We start from the raw sequence: 26,567 nt of genomic DNA on the forward strand, positions 1-26,567 counted from the left end.
ATTTTGATCGGCGCATCCCTAGTAAACACAGTTGTGTCAGTGCGCATGCTTTGCTAGCTAAATCAACGAGCAAGATGGAAGCGAGGAAAGCATTTACTTTGTGAAATATTCCCATTATTTTGAATTTTTGGAGAAGAACAAGAACAACATGACGGTGAAATGTAAGTTGAGCCTGGAGGATAAGTGCTCGGCAGCTGTGAAGAGCTCGACTGGAGCATCTGCAGCTAAACACAGCTCCACAACACTGGTGGCGACTAAGAGCCTGTGTTGATTTCATTGAAACAGCTGAGCCTAATTCTGTATGCCCCTGCCCAGTTCACTGTCACATTGTTAGCATAATAAAGAGCTGTAAAGGTTATATTGCGTCTGTCATTCCTGTTATGTGGCTGCAAAGTTACAGATTATGGGCCGTAAACGAGGCTATGCAATGACGGTAGAGTCAAAACAGCCAAAGATAGACGTACAGTAGGCTACACGCTGGCCTGACATTATAACCGATATGCCTAACAAGTCGCAAAGGGGGTTTAATTTTTGGTAACGCAAAAGTACTTTAGTGCGTTACTTTTCTTAACATAATGACTTACTTTTTAATGGCAGTAATCTTGTAATGTAACAAGTTACTTTTAAAAGTAACGTTACCAACACTGATCATAATAAAAAAATATGTAGACGTATAGCCTTTAGAGGTAATGTAAATGGATTTTAGTAGCGTTGTCGTGGTTGTGTTCAACACTGGGGTCTTGCAGTGAAACACACGTGGAGAAGTTTTCTTTCAGGGCTTTCTGCCAGAAAGTCCAGTAACGGCGTATAAACATTGAAAGCCCTCGCAGGGAGCAAGTGAGGTTTGTTCACTGGATTGGTGTTTAATTTGATCTCGGGTTCAAGACAATTAGTTTGCCCCAACTTCCAAAAAAAAGTGTGATTGGAGTTTAAAAAAAAATACAGGTTCTTTAAGTATTTTGTGTTTTTTCCAAGTCGGTCTGATATTTTAATTTAATTAGCGCATGCTCTCAGCAGTTACATTTCTAAATGTACTTTCTTGTTCCCCCCCTACATTCCAACTAATTATTTTAAGTAACATGCCACCCTATTGATAGTCATCCCAAAAATCTCAATTCCATTTTTGTTCACGTTCATCCCGGAAGCTCAGTCATTCAGACTGTTCTTTGTAATACATTGCACTACGTCTTCCTCCTGGTCCTGGCTGTGACCTTCCTCATTCTGCTGGCTCCAGTTCTGACTCATCTTCTAAATGGACTTTTTGTGCTATAAATGGATTCCTCACATTATCTCCACTTCCAGCATGTCCTGCTCTTCCATATCACTGCTGCTTCCATCTCTTTTATGATTCGCTGGGAAATTCTCTGAGCGATTCTCCTCTAAGCATCATGTATGAAGATGATGCTGCTGCCTGCTCCACTACGCATCAGTCAGGAGAGAGAGGAGATGAGTGAAGTTATCATCACACTGCTCTGTTTTTACACAGCCTCCACCCTTTTGTTACACTTGAATTAATCTGTCAAAACACTAATGCTAACATCCATTCTGTTGTAAAATTCAGCTTGACTGACTGATTTGTTATTTCTTTATAGGTTATCATTTCTTAAAGAGTCAGCTCACAGGAATTCTCTGTGGTATCTCACAGTCAGGGTTGTGTTCATTGGGTTGCCTAGGGTTGCATGGGCCCCCTCTGAAATATGATCAGCCATACCCATAAACTATGATTGGCTATCTGCTCGGTAGAGGCAGCTTTTGAGGCATTTCAATGTAGCTTGTTTTCTTTTGTTGGTACTTTTTAATGTGGAGATATATCTTTTTGATTCCTTAAAATTTTAAGCATTAAAGATTTATATGCTGTGGCTCAGGGGTAGAGTGGGTCGCCCTCCAATCGGAAGGTTGGTGGTTCTGTCCCCAGGTCCTCCAGTCTACATGTCAATGTACTTTTGGCAAGAAACTAAACCCGTAGTTGCAGAGGGCATAGCCAACAGGTATGTATTAGTGTATGAATGTGTGGTTCACATGGCCTCGATTGCTCGGTCATATTGATTTGCCCTGTACAACATCAGGAAGCTCAGACCCTACCTTTTAGAGCATGCAACACAACTGCTGGTACGGGCTCTCATGATATCACGCATTGATTACTGCGACTCCCTACTTGCAGGCCTTCCTGCATGCACATTCAAACCTCTGCAGATTATCCAGAACGCAGCAGCTCTACTGGTCTTCAATCAACCCAAAACGGCACATGTCTCTTCACTGCTCATATCCCTCCACTGGCTCCCAGCTGCTGCTCGCATCAAATTCAAAACCCTGTTGCTCGCATACAAAACGGCTCCTGCCTACCCTGTCCCACCCACTATGCTCCGCCAATGAAAGGTGCCTGATACTCCCATCACAACAGGGCCCTAGACTCTTCTCCCCTGTTGTCCCCAGGTGGTGGAACAAGTTACCAAACTCCATTCGGTCCGCAGAGACCCTTCATTTACACCTCTAGACTTAATGATATTGATGCTATTGATGATTATGACATTGAGGATGTTGATGTTGATTAGGATATTAATGATGATGATGATGATGGGCGGCTGTGACTCAGTGGTAGAGTCGGTCATCTTTCAATCGAAAGGTCGGAGGTTCAATCCCCAGCTCCCTCAGGCTACATGTCGAAGTGTCCTTGGACAAGACACTGAACCCCTAATTGCTCCCGGTGGCATAGCCAACGGGTATGAATGTGATATCTGATTGACAGTTGGGCACTTTACGTAGCAGCCTCTGCCATCAGTGTGTGAATGGGTGAATGTGACATGTAGTGTAAAAGCAGCTTTGAGTGGTCGCAAAGACTAGAAAAGCGCTATATAAGTACAGTCCATTTACCATTTACCATGATGACTATATTGACATTATTGATGCTGCTGATGATGTCAGCACCAGTATCCGATTGCACTTGAAGCTGCTTGTTGGCTCTTACTGACTTCGTTCCCTCCTGTCTTGATCATTGTTTGTGTTGTAGTAACTCTCAGATGTACGTTACTTTGGACAAAAGCGTCTGCTGAAATTGTAACATTGTAATATCCCTCTCCCAAGCAATATTTTCCAGCTCCTCCTGGGGGATCCTGAGGCATTCCCAGGCCAGGTGGGAGCTCTGGGTCTACCTCGGGGTCTCCTCTCCGTGCCTTGGAAAACCTTCACAGGGAGGCGCCCAGGAGGCATCCTAATCAGATGCCGGAACCACCTCAACTGGCTCCTTTAGATGCGAACGTTTAGCTGCTTTACCCCAAGCTCCCTCCGGATGTCTGAGCTCCGTGCCATATCTCTAAGGCTGAGCCCAGCCACCCTGCTGGGGAAACTCATTTCGGCCATTCGTGTCCACGGCCATTCATATCCGCGATTCTTAATGACCAAAGGTGAGGGTTGGACCGTAGATCGACTGCTAAATTGAGAACTTCCTCTTCACCACGATGGTCCGGTACAATACCCGCAATACTGCTGATGCTGCACCGATCTGTCTGTCTATCTCACGATCCATTCGAGATACTTGAACTTCTTCATTTGGTAGGCAACACCTCTCTCAACACCCAAGGAAGTGGAAGGGTCTATTTTTAGTCGTGATCACATCACTGAGAAATTGGAAATATCTAAAAATAACCAACATTAGCATATCCACCCAGGACAGTAATCATAATAATGGAAGGAAGTGGTAATCTTCCATCACACTTTCTTTCTTTACGCAGCTAAAGACTTGTTTGCTTCCTCCTCACTATAAAACCTTCCTGCCGCTCAAGTACCTCTATGCTTCACTAGAGCCCAAGTTCTTCTATGTTCATAAATCATTACAGCTTCATCGTCGACCTGGCTAACTAAGAAATTAGGCTGCATGTTTGCTAGCTCTTACAGGAGGTTGAGTCTCATTTGTTTGAGCTGACGTGATAGATGAGCTCTCTGTGGATTTTCCAGCAAAAAACCTTTAAGATATTACAAATGGATGCAGTGTTTCTTATCCAATTTACCAATTCATTGGTTTTAAAATTTGCAAGATTGAATGTGCAAATTAGAGCGTCCATGGATGCAATTAACATTCTCATTGTTCTCTATAGTCGCAGGGAAAAGTCAATGGGTTTTATTTTATGGCTGGTCAGTAGACGCGGCTGACTTTTGGCTAATAAGATATACAGAGGTGGCGACATTAGAGGAACACAGCTGCAAAACATCAAGTCTGCGCCCCAATCCCCACTCTTTCTGTGTGGATTATGAAGCCCACAGGTATGTCCATCAAGTGGATGTTATTCTGGATCCTGTGATTGATAGACCCTACCTATGTGGTTCTGACAAATCTGCCCTTTTCACAGCAGACATCTTGTTTTTTTGGTAGTAGGAAAAATACATGTTACTCAAAACATTGTGTGTGAACAATTCTAATCTTTACACCTTTTTTTGATGCAACATGGCAAAATATCTGTAAAAGACCCCTGATTGATGCACAGGACGCAGGATTCAGCAGCCCATTGAGATCATAATTCAGTTATTCAGAAGGCGCAAAATAAGTTAGTGTCAGAATATACATTTTACTAATGTTCCTTCTCTTATCATTTATGTGTTTGGGACAAGAGGTGAAAAGCTTACGAAATTCAGACTGATTCATACATTTTCTCACTCAGGACTTTCCTACTGTCCTCACTCATGTGTCATGTCTCTGTCATGTTTTGAACACTGATGCTCTAAGATGAACGATACTTTCCAACAACACATTTTTCTTCCTTGTCAATTTAAACCTCCAAATAATCATCTTAGTGCAGCTGCAGTGTGGTTCGAATGTGTCTGGATAAAGACATCAAAGGTGAAGAAGTTCAGGACCTGGGAGAAAAATAAGTATGAACGCTATAAAATAAAATGATCAAACTAAATGCAGAGGATAGGAAAGGCCTGATGTTACAGGAAAGGGAGGGAATACTGCGAGCACTCAATTTTATGAAGTTATTCCATTACTGTCAAGGGGCTTACGGGTCAATGGGCGCATTTGAAATGACAATAAAATAAAGTGGTGGCAACTGAGTGCTTTGCTCGGCATCCTCATAGGAGAGCATGTACTTGGATGTGTGTGTATGCGGGCATGTCGCTGTGTTTTGGTTTGGCCCTTTTATGTGTGTGTATGCGTATCAGCGTGTGCTTATAAAGATGTTCCTCTTCATGGTGAGTTCCTGAACACTTGAAAAGATCATTTTATAAGTACCGCTCAAACCAGTGATGGGGATGGAAAGCAGAGAGCTTAAATGTGCTAATTATTATAATTTATCTATTCTGATCTTTGCATGCTCCTCTTAAGTCAAAGATGTTTCAGAACTTCTATTTTTGACCTTGTGAACATGAAGCAGGTCATGGCAGTCGGAGCATGGATTCTTGTTTAAAGGTGGTAGAATAGTTGTTGCCAGCTGCTTAATGTACACAGAGCAGCGGTTACATGTCGGGTACGTTTTACTACAGTTTTTAAACTGTATAGAAGCTATCAAAGAAGAAGAGAAAGGTTGGGGCTAATAATAAAGTCAAGGAGGAATAGAAAAAGTTGTGATTATAATTTTATAAAAGACTCTGCACTGGTCTGTGACTTTATCAACTGTCACCCTGAAATTAGGTTCCTATAATATTATTTTGCAACAGCAGATATACTTTGAAAGGATTGTAATGCAGCATACTCTTAATTTTCTATCTTTATCTACCTTTATATTTTGTGAGGAAATGCTTTTAATACATTTGTCTGCCAAGTTGCAAATTTCTGATACTGATAGGGTCAGTAAAATATGTGGTACAAGGAACAAATACAGTATTGGATTTTTGGTTGGTTAGGTTTGGTATTGAAAGGGCTTAGTTGAAGTTATTTTAAGAATGTGGTCTAAGTAATCAAAAACCAGACATGTTCACTTTATCAATAGCCACGATCTCACCTCAACATTTACAAGTGTGCTTCTGTTGCTTAGCTGAACCACATGCTGTATTCAGGCTGAAATCCTGGCCTCTCATGTCTCGTCTATATTATCCCCAACTGTCCTTCATTATAACAGCTAACACACAAGTAGTAGCAAAGGTAATTTCATGGAGACAAATTTGGTATAAGCAGCCTTTTAAGAATGAGGAAGTAGTTGGTGATACTTGAATGGTTTATTAACAAATACTATTTTGTGCTTCAAGTTAAAACTTTGTCGACTTTGTTTTGTGTTTGTCAGTGGGGCAAGTACTTCCCCAAAAACTAGAGGGGCAAATATATCAGATGATCTGTGAAACTGCTTTATCATCCCAGAATTGTTCACTCTTGTCCTCTTTTTCTAAATTTTAATTCATGTGTGAAGGAGGGAACAGTGAGTCAGTTGCACAGGCTCATTGGCCACATCCGGCCCACATCCGGCCCACATCCGGCCCAGAAGCAACCTCCATGTGGCCCAGCAAGCTTGAATGAAATAGGCTATTTTAATATTTTATTGTAATATCATCTTATAAAAATGATTTGTCAAAAACAATGTTATTGTGTAGCTGAAATAGTTACAGCACTGTGAGCGTGGTCTAAAATCCACAGCTGTCAGGAAGCAAAACCAGCGCGATATGTATTCTGCCAATCAGGATATCTTTCACAGATCATTTCTTATGTGACACAAATCCGACCACGCTAGTAGCTCTTCGAAACATTTGGCTATTGACAGGCACAGGCAAGTTCTCTACTGAAAGCATAACGTAAAAATTGACAATGAAAACTGTCGGTTTAATCCTGCCTGCACTGGCAAATACTAGTTCATTTTAACGCCATTTCAAACAGCAAACCAATGTGTTATGTATCATTACCAAACGCTCAAAAAAAGGCTTTTAAATAGGCTGCTGAAAATGTCTGGCCCATTTACAGTTTCTGCTTTTAAAATATGTCCCAATTGAATTTGTAATTGAATCGTCCTGCAGCAGCATCTTAAAGTTCCAAGAAGTAGGAGCGATATCCAAATGTATTAACACCATGATAGATATTGTATAAGCTAAATCTATTCGATATTTAGGATGTTTTGTCGGTAAATTTTAGTTGTGTCTGGGGACCTCTAAAGCCAAAAGTACTAGCAATATATTAGAATCATTTGAAATCATGTGAAGTTGTCAGGAAGCTATAAAGTTATTTAGGTTGTAATCTTCAGGGAACCACTTCAATTTCTCACACACAGTTTAACATTAACAGACTCCACTTTGAAACATAAATGTGTAATGATGATAAATGTAATGACGGCAATTCCACAACACTGAAGACTCCAGAGATTCTCTTTAAAAACAATATTATTTTATTTTGTATTTTATAGGTATTGTTATATACATGGCATAATTTGTGCTTTTTTATTATCAAGAATAAAACCATAAGGGAACACATCAGAAAATTAAACTTTAAACCAGGATTGAATTGTTCTTTTTCAGCTGGATATACTGAGAGTTCTACAAAACCGGGAGAGGAGGGGAGGAAAAAGACAGGAAACTAAATAGATAGATAGGTAGATTGATAAATAGATTTTTCCAGAGACACTTGCAGATGGTCCACTGAGGGTAGTGTGAACGTTCAGACTGTGATGTGCTTTTACCAACAGCAGCAAAGGCACCTGTGTTTCACTTTGTTTTAAAAAAGAAAGTACGCCTCAGGGCCTTAATCCAGTTGAGTCCATACACATAAAACCAAATCCATCCGTCATTTCCTCCGGGGGGATTTCTGTCACAACAATTTGCTGATTTCCTGTGATTTCCAGCCATCGCAGAGGTGGGCCGCTAGGTTAGCCAGCTTGAGGCCATTCTCACTGATCCCCCAACGGAGACTGATTGAATATATAAAAAATAACCTCGAGAATTAGATTTTGAACCTTCTTGACATTCCTTGCTTAGGTTGCAGAACCTTTGAAAGGGGGCAAAGTGAGAGGGCAAAGGTACATTTTACCTGATACTTGACTTTTGGGTGGAAAAGGGAGATTAAGAAGTGAAGAAACATCAAATAGGATGTGAAGACAACATCAAAATACGTTACTTTTAGACATGTTCCGAAACATTTTTTCCCTCCCATTACAGATACTAGACTTGAGTATTGACCGATACCACGTACCCCTCGATACCAATGCGGTAAAAAGAAATCCATTTTATTGTGGAAAAACAAATTGGCTAGCAAAAAAACAAGTTGGCTAGCACCACACTGTTGTTGGTTATCATCACATGATGATTTACCTGATACCAGCTGATTTTTGGTGGGATAATAGAATATGGTATTGGATTGGTGCGTTGACTCGGGTGCTCGCCAGTATCCAATACCGCATTTTAGGCTGTATGGTGAGGCCAGTAACAATACTGGTATCGGTATCGGAACAGCCCTAGTCATTTGGTGAGGGTTGGGTAAGAGATGAATGACAGGATAATAAATATATAGAAATTGCTGGAAAGAAATTGAGAGCGTTGAGAAAGGAGTGATGAGAGGTAAAAGTACTGCGGTACAGGCAGACTTAGGAACAAAAAGGATAGTTTGAGCACAAAGTAGAAATGTCTCAGTGAAACATGAAACAAACATGAGTCACAAGAAGAAGCAGAAGAGAAGAAAATCATGCAAAAACAGAAAATGGGTGTGACAGACACGAAGCACAGGATGAAGATGTAAAATACTCCATTACAAGAGCACAATCAATCAGGCCATCGCCCGGCTGCTGCCTGGAGTTTGGCTGCAAAAAATATAACATGGTTGGTCAACTCTTGCTCCCACCTGAGTCTTACTTTAACATACCAATTAACAGCCTTTCTGATGCTTTTTCTAACTCAATCAGCCTTTTGTCTCTGTAGTGATGTGGTAACAGATTATGTGGGGTAAATTCCTGGACCTGGATCAGCTAAGATGGTTCTTTAAAAATGTTTTTATTAAACCCTTTCTGTGGAAGGACGCAAATAGAACAAGACCGGTGGAAGAAAGTTTTTTTTTTACCAGTCCATTGCTTGTAGACGCATAGACAGACCAAAATAAGTAGAGCATAGAGAAAAGATAAAGAAAAGCAGCAGCAAAATATGGAAAGATAAAGGATTCGGAGATGTTGGAAATGACCAGATATAAGAGATAAAAAGTAAAAGATTTGATCTGAAGAAAAGAAAACTACAAGAAAATAAAAGAAAATCTGAAAATATATGTGGGAAAGCTGGTGGTAGCAAGGTTGAAGCGCAATTCTTTGCATTTGTCATCCTATGAAAGAGTGGTTTTAGAACATTTTCACTATCAGGTGCAGATTAATGCGAAGGGTCACACATCAGCGTTTGGGTTGAAAGACTAGAGGGGGAGGCGGGGGAAGGCCTTTCTGGTATAGATTGGTCCGTTAGCTAGCCTTAGCTTTCCACTAGACTAAACCATTGTCTGATTTACTTGTTAGTTACCCATGGGGCTAAACCAAGGTCCACACCAATGTCCATTTGCCGTCTTCTCATTGTCCCTGTCCCTGCGCGCGTGTTTGCAGTCCATCATCATATCTGTTTATCCCGACAAACGCAGGAGCATGTGTTTCAAGACGTTTTGGTCATACAGTGAACACACAACTCACTTTTATTGTCAGAGAGTTTGCTGTTTCCCCCATTGTATTCCTTGTGACTTTCAGAAACCATCATGGCAGCAATTCAACAATGGCAAAGACAGTCAACGAGTGCCCCAGAATGAGACCGTCGATTCATGTCCACGGGGGAATCATAGCGTCAAACAAACCGGCCAACCTGGTTGGCGCTTGCCTCCTGCTGAGTCATCCATCTCTTTGACTAGCATTAGCTACTGACCAATCCATATTAATTTGGTCTGTGAGCTGGGGATAGCTTTTCATCAAGCTCTAGTCCATGTTGAGTCAGTCCTTTAGCTTGCATTAGCTTCACACCGAGCAAGTCCGTGATGTTTTGGTCCGTTAGCAAGCATTAGCTTCCTGCCAACCTCTAATCCATTAAATTTGATTGGTCAACGGACATGAACTTCTCACCATGCTGCAATCCATGTTGATTGGGTCGGTTAGCTGGCATTAGCTCTCCATGAGGCCATAATCCACGATGATTCAGTCTGTTGGCTAGCATTAGCTTCAAACACTAATAGTCCATATGTTCCAGGTGTCTGTTAGCCTCCCACTTTCAGCTCCAGAGACAAAAGTTACTGGTTGTTTGGCAGGTCGAGCCTTTCTCAGCCGGGGACAGGTAAAGCTTGCCGTTAGCGCAGGAACAAAGCTCGTACACAGTCTGTTTGGTGTAGGTGGTCCCTGCTGGCGCCCCCTCCAGGGGGTCCACAGCACTGCCAAGGGGAATGTTGCCCAGTCTGATGGTGTTGGCATCTAGAAAGATCTGGGGACATAACAAGGGAGAGGAATTAGAAACCTAGAAAAGAAAAGCAGATAGATGATCTGAAACATAATCTAGAATATATTATGTATGAACATGACATTGGAAACACAGAACTTGATGTTACATCTGTAGGCAACTAAGCTCACATGGATTGTCTTGGCTCCTAAAATAACACAAAAGGGAAGAAAGTTGTTCTTAAAAAAATGAAAAGAAACTGGGGTTGTGGAAACAGAGGAGGAGAGAGCACACTGCCGTAGGGGATGATACTCTCTGTGGTCGACTGGGGTTGTCATCAAGAAAGATCTACGGAGACAGAGACTGGATTTCTATTTAGAAGGGGTACCCTTTGATGTAGAGGTAGAGTGGGAGTGAAGCAGGCAGAGGGCAAGGGAGGTGAAGAGAAAAGCAAGGGAATCAGTGGGAGAGGAGTGAGGGGAAGACGAAGAGACAGGGAACAAAAGACACACGGGAAGCTTACGGACAGAAAAAATACCTTTTGTGGATGAAGACAACTTTTACCTATTTTCCAGTTACTTACATTTAATATCATATCATAGGTATTATCATGTTTTCCATCAAACACACAAAACATCTTAACTCAAGAACAAGGAATAATCAAGCAGCCAATTGTCAAAGCTCAAAGTACTTGAAATAAAACACCTCCTCAGTGTATCTGCATTGACAAGTGAAGTTATCTCTCTGGTCATTTTTGCAGTGGTCGGACTGTAATGTATGCATTTTCTCTCTGACTGGATGTCAATATGTTGGAGGAAACTTGCAAAGAGGTTTGCTTAAATGATTTTCCAATGCAGATACACCTTCGGGGCCCTTGGAGGAGTTTCAGTGAGTTTGGGCTCAAGCCTGCTTTCTGATGGCAGCCAATCGTGAACCCCTGTCAAGGTTATCTAAAAAGATTGTGAGAAAACACCTGCAATGTACAAACAATGGCAAAAGGTCGCTGACTAAGGAAAGTACCGCAAAAAGTTCAGATTAGATGATTCAAGGATGGATTACCAGCTGGAGCAGGCAAGGTGTGAAACTTTACCGGGGTCGCAGATCTTGCGGTGCCCAAAGACCTCAGGTTTGTGTCAGTGGGTTTTGTTCTAGTCTGACAAAAGGTAAAAGTGGTTTGAGAATAGGGCCATTAAATGTATGTAGAAAGTCGAGAAAAAGTTCCTCTTGGTAACGAAAAGAAAGACAACTGTCAATGACAAGGAAAGGCTGTTCCGTTAATGGCCTCCATCCCTCCTGACCCTTACTTCGCCCTGCATTCCTCCAGTCCACTCCTCTCATCTTCATATTGATACCGGCTATGCTTCAAATGAGAATCATTACACAATCATGCTTTCTATTGACTGCCTCACATCGTTATTTATGTGCTCTTCCATCTTCTGCGTCCAAGGAAGCACTTCTCTCTCGCTGTCCCTTTCACACAAACCCCCGAGGCCAGACGCTAATCTCAGCAGACATCTGTTTCCTAATTATTCATGTTCTTCATTTTAAAAATGAGGAGAGGAAAAGTGAAAAAGTGTGCGGAAATAAAGCTACGAGTGCAGTAAGAGAGGAAAAGAGAGGGAGTCATATGAGAGATATGAGAGAAGGATGACAGAGAAGATGTCAGCTCAGAAGTGGCTGGAAGAGGATGAAGAGAGGGAGATAAAATGAACTGAAGAAGAAAGGAGAGGGGAGGCACGAAGGATTCACATACCCCAACAGCAAGAACCAATTAGTATAACTAATGATTTCACATTGGCTGACGGGGCACATCTCGAACTGTATAAACAACATCCACACACTCTTTCTGCATGATGGAGCGGAGCAGAGGTATGCTTGTGTTGCCTTTAAATATCTGTAGGGCTAAAAGCTACACATCTATTAGCCATTAACCTGGAGATGGATCGGCTGACAACCAGAGCGGTTAGAATAAACCGAGGTAACCTTAAAGATGGTGTCATTCCAATAGCCTGGAGGTCTTCACGCAGTAAAAATGTCTCTTGTAATACTTTACATTATCCGATAGCTAAAGAGCTTTTGGTGTTGTTAATATATTTGCAATAAGACATTTCGTCAGTCTATCAAATGGGTGATTGATGGAATGAACTGGTGTAGTTTCGATATAGGAAGAGTCCAAATCCGTACTTGTCTTACCTAGATTGAAAGTATGAAGGTGTTACATGAGGAATGGTAGCAGGGAATCATTGCATTCTAGTTTCTCTTATTTATTATGTTGGAGTTCAAATTTTGTGATCTGTAACAAAAGTTTTGGTAGCTGCAAAGTTAGCATTACCCGTCAGTTTGGCCACCATTACCAATTCGGTCGTCTCGATTGGAAGGTTGGCGGTTTGATACCTGACTGCTACAGTCACATGTCAATGTAGTCCTTGGGCAAGACTCTGAACCCCAAATTGCTCCAGGTGGCATAGCCATCAGGTAGCTAGCATAGATCCTGTTTGGAAATTGGCACTTTGGTCATTGCCATCAGTGTGTGAATGGGCGAATGTGGCATGTAGAGTAAAAGCAGGTTGGAGTGGTTGTTAGACTAGAACAGTCCATTAACCATTTATCAAGGGGAATTACATCAAAGTTCGAAGTTCTATTATGGTAATCCTTTTACCCGACATATGAATGATTCCTCCAAGACAAAAAGACAGGTCCAGATAAGATGGATACCTTCATCCCAAAAGGAATATTAGCATGGTTGTTGAACTGTTCGCTGAGTTGCCACTAGGGTCTGGCCAATTGATGCCATTGTCTTTTGCCAATGGATGACAGTCATCGATCACGGAGACTTCTACCATCATTTTCACTTCACCAATTCAGTTCAGCGACAGCCAAAATGAGTCTTGTGTTGAACCCGACTCAAGTTTTAAAGCTTTCTCTGTTGTCTGTGTTGTCAAAGTATCAGATTTCAACACAGTCAGAAAGAAGTAAAAGTGTGCGTCCAGCTCGTGTCCAGTAATAAAGTCCCAGCGCACCATGACGTCTCTGCCCTCTGCTTCTATCCCCCTTCTCTGCTTCCATCGAAGTTATTTCTGTGGTTTGTGGTCATTTTGTGACCCGGTTTGTAACGTTTACAGCCTGCAATGCTGTTGCTCCTGCATGGCACAGTGTACAACAACAACAACAACAACAACAACACAGTTGCGCCCACCCAGAAGAGTTGGAGGTTTTATTTTTGACATCTTCACATGCTGATTTGGCTTTGCACTTCCCTAAATGCTATAAAGAGATATATAAAAGCTCTCTGCGTGTGCATTATCTTCATAAAAGTTCAGTTTCTACACAAGATGTTTTAGGTCTTCAGTTATAAGAGAAGAAAAACACAAATAATTGAGTCGACTGAGTGAGCCTCTTTGAAGCTACTGGCTACAGCTATCTCATTAGCCTGCCGTGCCCGCTGCTTTTAATAAGACACAGCAACACTGACAACAGGACACTTTTAAAGGTAGTGAAAAACGTGTGTGCACATCTTTCCCCGTTTGCTGGGCAAAGGAAACAACCACACTACATCTCTAAATGTCAGGGTATGCCTTTAACAGGTCCCTGGTGCACACCTGTCATCTTCCCTCCGGCTGCCCAGTTAAAGCTGCCAGGCCTCAGTTAGAGCCTCACACAGGAAAGGACTCAGTCACGCTTGGCAACATAACCCAAATCTAATTCCAACAGCCTGCTCGCCATAGCAATGAAAACCTAAAACTTAGTTGAGCATGGCAACAGGATGGGAGCATAAAGAGAGTTTGGTTGTGTGTTTATGTGAGGAAATGCCATTAACATGTCTGGTTTCTCCTCCACGGTGATGAAAACACCTCGGCAACGAACTGAGAGAAAGATGGAGGCGAGGCAGGAAGGAGGGATAGATGTAGAGACGAGCAGGCAGGGAGAGGCGGTGGATGGACAGATAGATGGGCGGATGGAAGGAGAGGAAGGGGAGTCATTTGTTGTAGCTTAAGGTGGGATTAGTGCTGACATTCATCCCAAATGAAAGTGTCTGTAAGTATTAGGTCAGCAGGATGTTAGCTGTGTGCGAGGGTCTGTACATGTTTGTGTGTGTGTTTAAGAGGGAGGATGTGTGTCTGTGAATATAATGGTGTTTGTGAATACTTATGCTTTTGTAAGAGGACTTTACTGTTTGTATTTTGAAATATTGAAATATCCATGTACAATTACAAACATACATTGTTTAAAGTTTAAAGTAAACCTCTGTGGCACGGCCCAAGACATTTTTCAGCAGGGCTGTGGAGGTGTTCATATTATTATGTCGCTGCCTGCACACATATATAATTATGATTGTGTGTGTCTGCCTGTGTCCCTTATGCATTCTGCATGGGTGGCCGGGAGTGTGTGTGTGTCTGTGCCTGTCTCTCTTCACTCTTCGCGTCTTGGAGATGGGAAACATGGGGAGAAGCTGCAATTACGGCGGGTCAAAACATTTTTCATGGATGATTTCCTTTGGCACTGCCGAGGAACGGGCGAGAAAGGGTGCAGGGGGCGAAGGAGCTGCGAGAAGCTGAGAGGAGGGGAAGGAGACGATGAGAGGACAAGCTTTTCCTGGAATGAAAGGAGGAGGGAGGAAGACAGCAGAGGAGATAAGAGGTGTCTTAGTGGGGGAGATCAAGAGGAAGAGGAAGTGTTGGTGTGTTGAGGAGCAGTTTAGGAGGAGGGTCTGGGACGACAAGAGAGGAAGAGTATGAAGGAAAGAAGGTGTGCAAAAATGCAGGTGGGGAGAAGACACTTTTTAGCAGTTTCTGCTGCGACAGGCTCTGTCGTATAACTGTTTAAACGTTCTAGTTGTATTTCAACAGTTACAACTACGAAAAAAATATTTTATCTTATGCTTTGCATGTGTGTGTATCACAGTACAACAAAGTCACGGGTTTGAACCGTGTTATGCTGAGGTACACTGATGTAACCTAAAGTCTTGATCGGGACACAAAGGGGGCAAGAAAGTGTCACCTAAAAGCCTTACACTGAGAGGATGGAGGATACCCATAAAGTGATGGGAGAGGAGTGACACAGGCTGACAGGACGATAACAGTGCAACCTCTCACTCTCTCTCTCACACACACACACACACACACGCTCTAAATTCACACACACAACCACAAAGAGTTCATCTTCAGCTCATCTTGCCTCCCATTCTGTTTTCCTTTCTCTCTCTTGCTCCCCCAGCACTCGCACATGGAACGTGTACACACACACACACACTCCAATAGCACGAATAGGTGGGAGGTGTTGAAGCTACCTGAGCGTATTACACACGCCATTAGGTGTGTAGAAGGGACAGCCACTGGAATGGGAGCTGACAATGGACTAAATGACAGAGGCTGCAGAGACAGCCAGAGTGTACTAACCCAGATGTAGCGGGGACATAAAGGCACATCAGTCTTCTCTACTGTACCACACACACACACACACACACACACACACACACACACACACACACACAGACAAATGCATTCACCCAAACATGCACACGTAGACGGGAAAAGACGAACCCATACACACAAAAACGCACACTGAAGCAGCCTTAAAATAACACAAATACACACTGTGGCGGGTAGCAACACAAATAGTAGAGACAGACAAACAGACCAAACTCCCACACACACATCCAAGGACTGCGTCAGGGTTACATCACACTGACAGAATCACAAACACACGCACACACATCTTTAATGATAGCCTTGGGCAGTGTGAAGATTAGGCTAATGAATTTTCCGCCGTTAATCACACCTTTTGAAAAACATCCACTCCTCCCAGCTGTTGGCAGGTATCTGTTAATCTATTGTCTCTCTAATAAACATGCACGCACGCACACACACATAGACACAGAGTCTCAAAGTGTGAAGTTTGAGGATGAAAACAAATAAACAGAGTCGCTCTGGAGACAGAGGAGGAGGGGGACAGCTGTGGCAGGGCATGGTGTGCGTGTTTGCGCTTGCATACTCATACAAATTTGCTCTATGCAAATGTGTTTGGATGCTATTATGTGTGTGTGTGTGTCCAGAGTTTGAGGAGGTGTGTTTGTATTCATGTGGTTGTTGTGTGTTTCCTTTTTGTGTGTGTGTGTGTTCATATATTTGCAAGTCTGCCACAGCATCAGTGTGTACGACAGGGAGCTGCCCCCTGCCAGCATTCTAATTCACTCACCATCCAGCGTTACCCGCAGGTGAAACAACAAGCAGCGAACGGAAAGAAAAAAGGCCTGTCCCAGTGTAGCAGCCCAATAACACCTCCAGGCTACAGCGTCTTAATAAACCCCAGCATTGTGTCGACAAACAATAAAACTCCATGGTTACCTTACTTTGTTCAAAGTTTCTGTAGTTAACCCGGTTTCACCTCGCAGGAGAGCGACTCTAATGATGATTTTTGTACATTTATGAACACACAAGTATTTCATGGAGGGCAGTCAAGGTTTATTTACATGTCTGAAAAGAGTTAAAGATAATGACACTTCATAAAAGAAGTAAAAGAGAAATTATTATTTCTTACTTGTCAGACTTCAAACATTTTTGCTCATTTAGACATGTTTCACTGATTTGAACTAACTTCACACTTACCACAAATACAAAGCATGAAAAAGGCCTTTCAAACGTGTAAACTGTTCTGCATGTGACAGTAATATGTGCATTAAAGCATTGGCTAGGATTTGTTTTGACGCACAGTAACAACTAGCATCAAGAAGAGAAAGTTACTAAAATTCTGCGAGGAAATTCATGTAGAAAACATTACACAACATAGGATAGGAAGTAGGGCCCCTCCTCCTGGGCTCTTCATCACCAGAAGCTCACTCTCACTGCGAGAACATGCCCATCCCGCCTAGCTAACACCGACAGCATCACGGTTATCTTTGCACTAGCATGCTAACCGCCTCAGAGGTGTGAGGTACCTGCCTGTCCAACAGAAAGAAGGCCAACTCTGCATCGCTCTTTCGCCATGTTCGCTGGTCTGAATGAGGCCCAGGTGCTAATTTAAACCCCCCACCTATACGCTGTGATTGGCTCAGGGAACCACAAGAGCGCCCCGCCTGAAAACGTCCCGTGCAAAGCAAAACAACAGAATAGATGCAGAGGGAAGGGTCGCACAAGGGTCTGCACACTCACTAACACACATGTATCGAGGCCCATAAGTGATGATTTATATTATATTATATTTGTAAAAGTCTATATTTTATTTTTCTAGGAAAATCCTACATATTATACCTTTAAAAAGAATGTTTTTGACTGGATGTAGCTCTGTCTGTCGTGGATATCACCACCACTCACTACCAAAAGTAGTCTCTATGTTGTGTTATCACAAATCACTAGCCCCATTTACACTGCAGGATTATTATGCCTCTGTTCCTCCTTGTCTTCTGTGTAAAATGTACAGATGCTGAATGGTGGGGCGAACTCATCCCAACTTTCCGCTATTGGAGGTCGTAACCGAGGCGTAACCGAGGCGTAACAGTGTAAACGGAGAAGCCATCAGGGCAGAACAGCGCCATGTGTGTTTGTTTACACCTCGCGCATGTTTTGCTTCCCAAAACAGTGGAGCGTGATGTAAAAAACACACACATTGCTTGGTTCAATGTAAAATAGCAAAGGCGTCTTCATTATGGCGCTGTGGCAGAATTGCACTGTAAAAAGGGGCAACTGTATGAGACATTTGTTGTGACCATCAATATTCCAATTGAGTCACCCACCCACCAATATAACACCTTTGGGTGATGTTCCCATTTATTGCAGCATGATGATTGACACAGACAGAAGATTACTGTTATGATGAGATGCAACAGGTGAGTGTTCTGGAATATCATTCGCTGATATGTTCCAATTAGGTAATGATAGAATTCTTACAGTCAGAGCTGCGATGCTCAACTAAACTTCCTGCTTAACCATCCCTATGTGACATCACCCCTACCTACCCACCCCATAGCAACATGTGTTGTTACATTATTTACAGAAACTTTTATCATACACGTGCTGAATGGCCTCTACAACATGCAGCAGCTTTCCAGTAACACAGCAAACTACTGTTGTTATTGGACCGTGCATGTTTCACTCGAGGGCTTTTATTTACCCTGCGTTTTGTAGTAACACTCCCAAGGGGGCATCTCTTTACTGTCTGCATCTCAACATACAGCGAATAGACAGCAAAATACAAACATGTATGATGTATAACCTCACTAATTGGTGCTTTAGTGGATCCCACTGTACTGGACCTTTTCCGCTTGAGTGCAAATGTAGCCGTTCTGACACTACAGCTGTGTTAAAGAAGAGACTGTTTAATTTGTAGCCCTTCGACAAGGATCCCTTTTCATACTCTGGTTATGAATTAAATATAAAAGTTAACTTCAGTGACTTTAGTGAGCAAACGAACACATTTATGTGAATTCCTACAGCTGAATGCTGGAAGAAACTTCACTGATTTTCAGCAGATCTGGTTTCCATTCTCCGAGGAGTTGTCTGTTAAAATGAACGGCGAGTGCGGCGAAGCGGCTTCTCAAATGTGGAGACAGAGAGAGAGGAGTGATGTGCAAAAGTTGCTGAAAAGAGCTGCGGGTGCATAAAGCGCATATGATGAGACGAGAACAGGAAGGGAGAGATTGATGAAGAGTTAAAGTAAAAATAATCAACAAAGAGACGAGAACAGAGGCAGCGAGCGGGTGAACAAACTGGAAGCGTGGAGAGAATTGATGAAGAAAGAAGGAGAGAGTCAATGAATGTGGGATCGAGAGAGAGGGAGGGAGAAAGAAAGGGAGTTGATGGAGAAAAAAAAAAGTCAGGAGGACAGCAGGAATCCTGAGAGGATCTGTCAGCTCTCGTTGGCTTTGATTTTAATGGAAGCCAGCGCTCTCCTACCTCTAACCCATTTGGCCCTAATTCCAGCGCTGCTTTCCAAACTTTTTAAACTTTAATGGCCCCTTCTTAAGTGCCAGCTGCTGACAACATTGATTTGGCTTTAAGCCTCGCTGTCCCGCACGCCTTTATTTTCTCCTGCAAAATCGACAGAAACATCTATTTTCTGCCATCCTCCTCCACCTCCTACTCATCCGATCCTCCTTCTGTCCTCCCTTCATCCGCTGTCCTCTCTTCATTTGATGGTGTCAGCGGTCGGGGGAAAGCTTGTATGAGAATCGATGAAAAGGAATGCTATTTGGATAAGCTGGGCTTCTTAGGGATGCATGGAGGTATTTTCTGCCGCTGGGTTGGCAGACGGACAGGTGATACTTACGTCGCAGACTGTGGGTGACACAGATATGCAGTCACGAGGTGTTGAAGCGTAATGAAGGTTACAAAGGAGGAAGCAGCAAAAGTTCCAAATGTTTACATCATAGTTAAACTTTGTTAAGAGGTGTAGGTACCTGTTGCATAGATAACATCTCATTTCATGTCTTCATTTTGGAATTATCTTTTGATTTCAGAGTCTAAAAGATGTTACAAATAATCTCAGTGTGTTTAAATCAGCATTTTAACCCCAAAGACCAAAAGAACACTTTATTTTCATGTGTTTACGACCCATTATTTTAACATACCCTGCTACAAATTGACTTTGACAAGCCAGAAAATAAAAGCCTTGCAGTGCACATACTGTCTTTCCCCTTGGTGGTGGAAAGTGTTTTTTAGTGCCTCTGGGCGACTTTGATGAATATGGCAGCAGTTCAAAATCAACAAACAGAAGTTGGCAAACCATCAGCTGTCCAAGATAAAAAGAGAAATTTCTGCAAATAGGCAAAAGAAAAACAAGTAACAGCTTAAGGGTTGCCAGTGGGAACCCAACAAACCCTTAAGCTCATCGACAGAGTTGAGAATGATTCCATAGCTCCCATAACCCTGTTGTTCCCGGGATCAGCCACATACCGATCATTTATAAGTCACACCAGACTTATAAATGATCCACTTGAGCTGGAGAGGTAAGCAGGAGGATACAGAACACCTGCAAAGGTTTCCTGAGCCTTTAAAAACTCTCTCTGTCTGGTTCAGTAGGCTACACAATCATGGGGAAGACTGCTGACTTTGACAGTTGTCCAGAAGACAGTCATTGACACCCTCAAGCCACAAAAGGTCATTGCTAAAGAAGCTGGCTGTTCACAGAGTGCTGTATCCAGGCATATTCATAGAAAGTTAAGTGGAAGGAGAAAGTGTGGTAGGAAAAGGTGCACAAGCAACAGGGATGACCGCTGCAGTCAGGCTGCAGTCAGTGCATCAAGAGCCACCACACACAGCTGTCGCATTCCTCGTGTCAAGCCACTCCTGAACGTCAGAAGCGTCTTACCTGGGCTAAGGAGAAAAAGAACTGGATTGTTGCTCAGTGGTCCAAAGTCCTCTTTTCACATGAAAGTAAGTTTTGCATTTCATTTGGAAATCAAGGTCCGAGAGTCTGGAGGAAGAGTGGAGAGGCACAGAAGTCCAGTGTGAAGTTTCCACAGTCAGTGATGATTTGGGGAGCCATGTCATCTGCCGGTGTTGGCCCACTGTGTTTTATCAAGACCGCAGTCAATGCAGCCGTCTACCAGGACATTTTAGAGCACTTCATGCTTCCTTCTGCTGACAAGCTTTATGGAGATGTTGATTTCATTTTCCAGCAGGACTTGGCAAAAGTACCAGTACCTGGTTTAGTGACCATAGTATTACTGTGCTTGATTGACCAGCAAACTCCCCTGACCTGAACCCCATAGAGAGTCTATGGGGTGTTGTCAAGAGGAAGCTGAAAGACACCAGACCCAACGACGTAGACGAGCTGAAGGTCTGCCACAGACTGATCGCCTCCATGCCACGCCGCAGTAATGCATTAATTCATGTGAAAGGAGCCCCAACCAAGTATTGAGTTCATACATGAACATACTTTTCAGAAGGCCGACATTTCTGTATTAAAAATCCTTTTTTTAATCGGTCTTAATGTTCTGTAATATTCTAATTTTCTGAGATACTGAATTTTGGGTTTTCATTACCTCTAAGCCATAATCATCAATATTAAAAGAAATAAAGGCTTGAAATATTTCACTTTGTGTGTAATTAACCTATATAATATATGAGTTTCACATTTTGAATTGAATTACTGAAATGAATTAACTTTTATTCTGTATAATGGTTCACAGTAGGGTCCGAGGTCAATTTTGATCCAGCCCAAGAATCATTACAAGTGTCTATACCAAATTTTGAGCCACAGATGTCTTTAGAATGTATAAATAGTCTATCTGACATTAACACATTGGTGATTTATCCTTAATGATTGTTTCAGAGAGCAGGGAGAGTGCATTTTTTAGGTTTTCATCCCCTCCATTTTCCGCAGCCATCCTTTATTTTCCTTTATTTGTTAATTTTGAGGTTAATTTGTAACATTGCAGGTTCTTGTGTTTGCAGGTGCAGATCTCGCAACAGTGTCTAGGCACCCTATGACCTCATGACCTCTTTTCCTTATTTGCACCATATGATAGCTGTGCTGTTGTGCTCTTTCACTGTTACAAGATTCCCCCGTGGCACTTCAAAGACCAACAGGTGCCCGTCTCTGTGGAAACCTGGGCAAATGTAGTGGGAACGCAGGCGTTTTTTGTGGCAGTGTCAAGGTCCCCCTTTAACTCACTACTGTCACTATAGTCCCTTACAAAAGTTAAATATACACAGACATGGCATGTACTGTTTCACAGTTTGAAGATTCCCTAAATCACCATTGTCCTTGATGTGACCCACACTGGTGGATCTAAAATCCATTTTAATAGATACGGATCAAATTTGATGTGGAACAGCCTCAGTGTACAAAAATGTGTAGCACCTATATTAAAGTATAATATTTTAAAATATTTAGATTTTTGAGAATTTGGGGACAGTTTCTGAAAAGTCATCAAATTTCAGGCTAAAAGAATGACATGTAGGGTGGTGTTACTGCTGTCAAATGTCAAAATGGGTCAAATTTGACCCGAAGAGTCTTTAAGGGTTAAGAAACCCCGCCCCTACAAGCCCGCTTTCTTCTGATCGGCCAGCTCTCCTAACTCAGTGTTTGAGGCACGCCTCCTACCCTTTGGCCATGTTACAGAGTTTTTTGCAAAGAGTAAACTTCACTTTTTCGATTTGAACGTCTGCTGCTCTTGTCTTTTGGAAAAGTAAACACTGTCTTTCCTTCACAGCCAAAGAAACACTTTCTCCAAACATTCTTAACCAGCTTGACGAGCAGAGCCGTTGTGGTGGAGTGAAAAACAATTCTGAGGCAGACTGAGCTGCTGGGTGGACATATCCATGAACTGTGCCAGGGGCAGGAAGTTCTGCTGTGTCTCGGGCAGATGCTCAAATATAGAGTTCCTCCACTTTGTGACATCACAAAGTGAAGCGTCTGGAAGCGAGCGTTCAAAGCAGCTTGCAGACTGAGACTCTTTTTAACAGGGGATTACTCCAACGTACTTTTACCTACAGATTTGAAACTTAACCCACGTTTAGTCTGGACATCCAGCATTATATATATGTCTTAAACTGTGAAACAGCGTAATACCCCCTCTTTAATGTCCCTATCACATTAAGTAATAGTTTAGACAACACCTTTTTGATTGCAAACCTGCAGGAGAGGATTTGAAATCCAAAAGCTTCCTTGAACTGTCTGTATTTAACCACAGAAGCATTACATCAAGCAGTGCAAAGGCATCAAAATGATATGGAAAATTGTAAAAGAAAATGTCATGGTGTATTATAATATTTTCATAAATGTCAGAAAAAAGCAGTGGAGTCAAGTCTTTCAACTCCAAAGCAATCAAATGTTTGCCTCCGAGCTCCAGGATAACACTCGTCCTCATATAAAAGGAGCCTTGTAAAATAGATTGCCTGATGAGGACACTGTGCGAGACATTGCGTCATTGGGCTCTACTGTAATAAAATGGTTTAAAGGGGGAAGTGCCATGTGTCGATAACAGCCAGGACCCAGACAAATGGACGGGGGAAAGGAGACACAATAGTTGCTCAATAGTATATCTGGCTTTATTTGGTAGCCTGTGCCTGTACGCCAGTTTCTATTTGTTGAACAGGTTTATCTGCCCTTCAGGTCGCTTCTCCTCCTGTCTCTTTGTGACTGTCTGTATCTGTCTGTCCTTTTAGCTCTCTATTATCTGCTCTCTTCATAGATTTCTCGACAAGAAGCTTTTCAAATGGCCGAACCGTCCATTTTTACAGACATAAGGCGACAACTGTTTCGACAATGATCTGCACTCAAATTGCAACATTATAAGCAGATAATGTGCGAAGCGTGTAACCTTCGTGTGGTCACAGCATCGTTACTGCTATTTTAAAAGTCAGTTCAATACCTGTAAAGAAATACAAATAGCCTCAGGGAGAGAGAAGGCTGTCCGTCTTTAGTTGACCTTGTCGGGGAACACATTTCTTTTGCTCTACAGAGGGGTCATGGTCACCTTCCAGCTGAAAGAGCTTTTTATAATTAATAACGATTTGTGCTGTGACAGTCAAATACATTATAAAATCTAAGTTCTGTTCAGGGAAATTGTATTTTTTCCCTTCTTACATCTATGCTGTGGCACAGATTCTCATTTTAAGCCGCTTCAGAACAGTGAGAGGCTTCGATGTAAATCTTAGTATATTCCAAATGAGTCACTGAAATAGTGTGAATATGTAAACACAGATCTACAGCGTCTGTCATCCTTTAGATGAGTTTTAAGGTGCTTATTCTCATCTGACAAAGCTGCATTTCATACCTGGGCCATGCTAAGCTAAGCTAATCTGGGAACAGAGACAGAGAAACACAGCTGTGTGATTTGCTCTGTTAAGCGCTCCGTTGGGATTTCAGATGGTAATTTGTTGGGTTCTGGAAAGCCTGAAAGATTAATAAAGGAGAAAAGAAAGACGTGTTTCCCTGCTATTTTTTTTTTTATTTGGTCATTAGTCTTGGTTGTAATCAATTATTTTACCCTCAGTTCTTTAGGATTAGCGTTAGGCAAAGCTTTTCAGCAGAAATTCATCACATCAAGCTCGCACATACATCTCCTTTAGGACACAGGAAGTGTTCGGAGAAAATGAGTCATGCCCTGGTGAGATTTCTTGTGCTCTTTCTGAAGCACAGAGTCGAGAAAATTGGTGTCATAATAAAGGGTGACAACCTTCATTCTCCCGAGCCTTTCATGGTATCAAGCCTCGCCAAAGGCGCCTATCATGATCCTTGTTCACCCTACTTTATGCTATTGTTCACCATCAATATGGAGACATCTATTTAAGCAGGGATGACAGAAAGAGAGAGAAAGAGAGACAAAAGAATACATGAAAAAGAGGGGGAGAGAGAAAGAAAGACATGTCAGAAAAGAGGTAAAATGATAATCCTCCCTCCCCTCCCCTTTCCCTGGGAAGTGACAGCCTCAGTGATGTATAACCCTGGCAGTGGAAAGTTAATTAGATAGGCTGGGTTACTTAGAGATGAAGGACTGAGTGGCTGAGAAGTAGAGCAGGGAGGAGGGAGATGTAGAAGAAGAAAGTAAAAAACAACGAAACCAAAGAGAAGAAAGGGAGAATGGTGGTGATAAACGTGAGGAGTGAGATCAGTCAGGGAGGACAGTAGAAGATACAGCTCGTACAATACAACATACAAGGCATGCCACATTGTGAGAGTAACCTGGCTGCAATCAACAATGATTAGAGCAGCACCAGTCTCTCTCTGGCATTTGTGTTTCATTCAAGGACACACTTTAACGTGTCATGTGCACTGCTGAGCAGGTGATTGGACATCTGCCCTCCATCAGGGAGCTGCATGACATGGACCAAAAGAATGCTATGAGACCTGCACACAGGCATTATCCAACCTCCAAAATGTGTCACTGGGAACTATTCACTGGAAACCAAGACTAGCCTTGGGATGTTGGTAGCTCAAGACTCTCCTCATAGGAAAAGTTCAAGGAGTCATGAAGTAGTGACGCGGTGAGTCAACATCGCAGGGACGTCTGTTTAGAGCAGTAATTGATATTTGGCGCCGGCCTAACGCCAGCCTGTATTGCACGGGTCAGAATGTCGATATATTGCCATATCGATATTTTGTCTGACAGAAACTAAGCTTTGAAAGCCTCAGCCAAATAAGCCAAGTACACAGCTGAAGGAAACTGCTGTACCAAACACAGCAGCACAAACCTCTGTTTTATTCCCTTTGTCATTGTGCTTTGACAGTGTTTGACTGATGCTTGGATTGCAGTCGTATTTTGATGTAGATCTGAGACATGATGAAACCGTCAGACCTTTTTGATGTCTTTGACATCTCGAACGCATCTCGTGGTAAGACACAGTTTGGCTGTTCAAACCTTCTGTGGTACCATCCTGTTCAGAAACAGCTTTAAGGTTCTTCAGTTTGTTCACGTGCATAGGCGGATAAGAACACCTGATTTTGCTCTGCGTCAGCATGCGGTGATTGTAAATAACGTGCAGAGTTTTACATATTATTGGTGTCTGATTCTACGGTCACTGCAACTACTCTAACGTTGCATTGTATATTTAACAATTTGCAGTTAAAACACAATACATGCAGAGTTTTATATGAATAGAATGTGAAATTCAAGGAGGACGCTTTTTGCTCCTTTATAACATTTCACTTCTTGTGCTTCATTAAACATCAGTTTAAAGGTCAGCACAATAAAAGTACTTTAACTTCAGTAAGCGTTTTTAAATGGTTTTAAAGCCTGATTTAAATTTAGTCCGGCATTATTTTCTGAGACAGTATATTGAAACTGCAAATTAGACAGCTGTGGATATTTTTAGTATTAAATCTTGTTTAGAACAACTTCCTCACTAATTTAAACGTGTCTATGCCCTCACCTCTCTGCAGCTGTACTACATTGAATAGCCCTTTTCCCACTGGTCAAAACACCGGCTAACACCCGGCTTTTTTGCTTAATGTGAAAGGTTACAATCGGCATTCAGACCCGGGTCAATTGACTCTGCAGTAGACCCTGGTGATTATCACCTCGGCTCCGATCGGCATTGTTGGGAACACAAAACCCGTGTCGACACCCTGATCTCCGCCCCCTTTCCGGCACGATGCTATGCTCCGTCGGTAACTTCTGCGACTCCTCGTCATCTCTGCTACAAATCTCGTCTCCTTCCGAGCAGCGCTCGAACATTGTTCCAAATTTGTCGGTGCCGAGTTTGATAAACAGACTGAATGAGTAATAGATACAATAAAGACCTAACCACGCAACATCTTCACTGTTTACTGACCCTGTCTCCGGCGTGTTTGTGACGTCAGACGGTGATGCAGCAGAAAAGAGACCGACAGGAGTA

At 42.4% G+C, this 26,567-nt stretch overlaps 1 protein-coding gene across 1 annotated transcript in view; it reads right to left on the reverse strand.

Moving 5' to 3' along the window:
- Positions 1-10,128: 10,128 nt before the first annotated feature.
- LOC138594764 (zeta-sarcoglycan) overlaps positions 10,129-26,567 on the reverse strand; it is a 179,532-nt gene continuing 163,093 nt past the window's right edge. The window contains exon 8 of the mRNA XM_069665980.1: positions 10,129-10,335. Within this exon, the coding sequence (XP_069522081.1) occupies positions 10,129-10,335 (207 nt within the window). The remainder of the gene's footprint in view (positions 10,336-26,567) is intronic.

This window comes from Semicossyphus pulcher, unplaced genomic scaffold, assembly GCF_022749685.1.
Source record: "Semicossyphus pulcher isolate SPU_LCO1_2020_fin unplaced genomic scaffold, fSemPul1.0.p SCAF_17, whole genome shotgun sequence".
In the NCBI taxonomy this organism is placed as follows: Eukaryota; Metazoa; Chordata; class Actinopteri; order Labriformes; family Labridae; genus Semicossyphus; species Semicossyphus pulcher.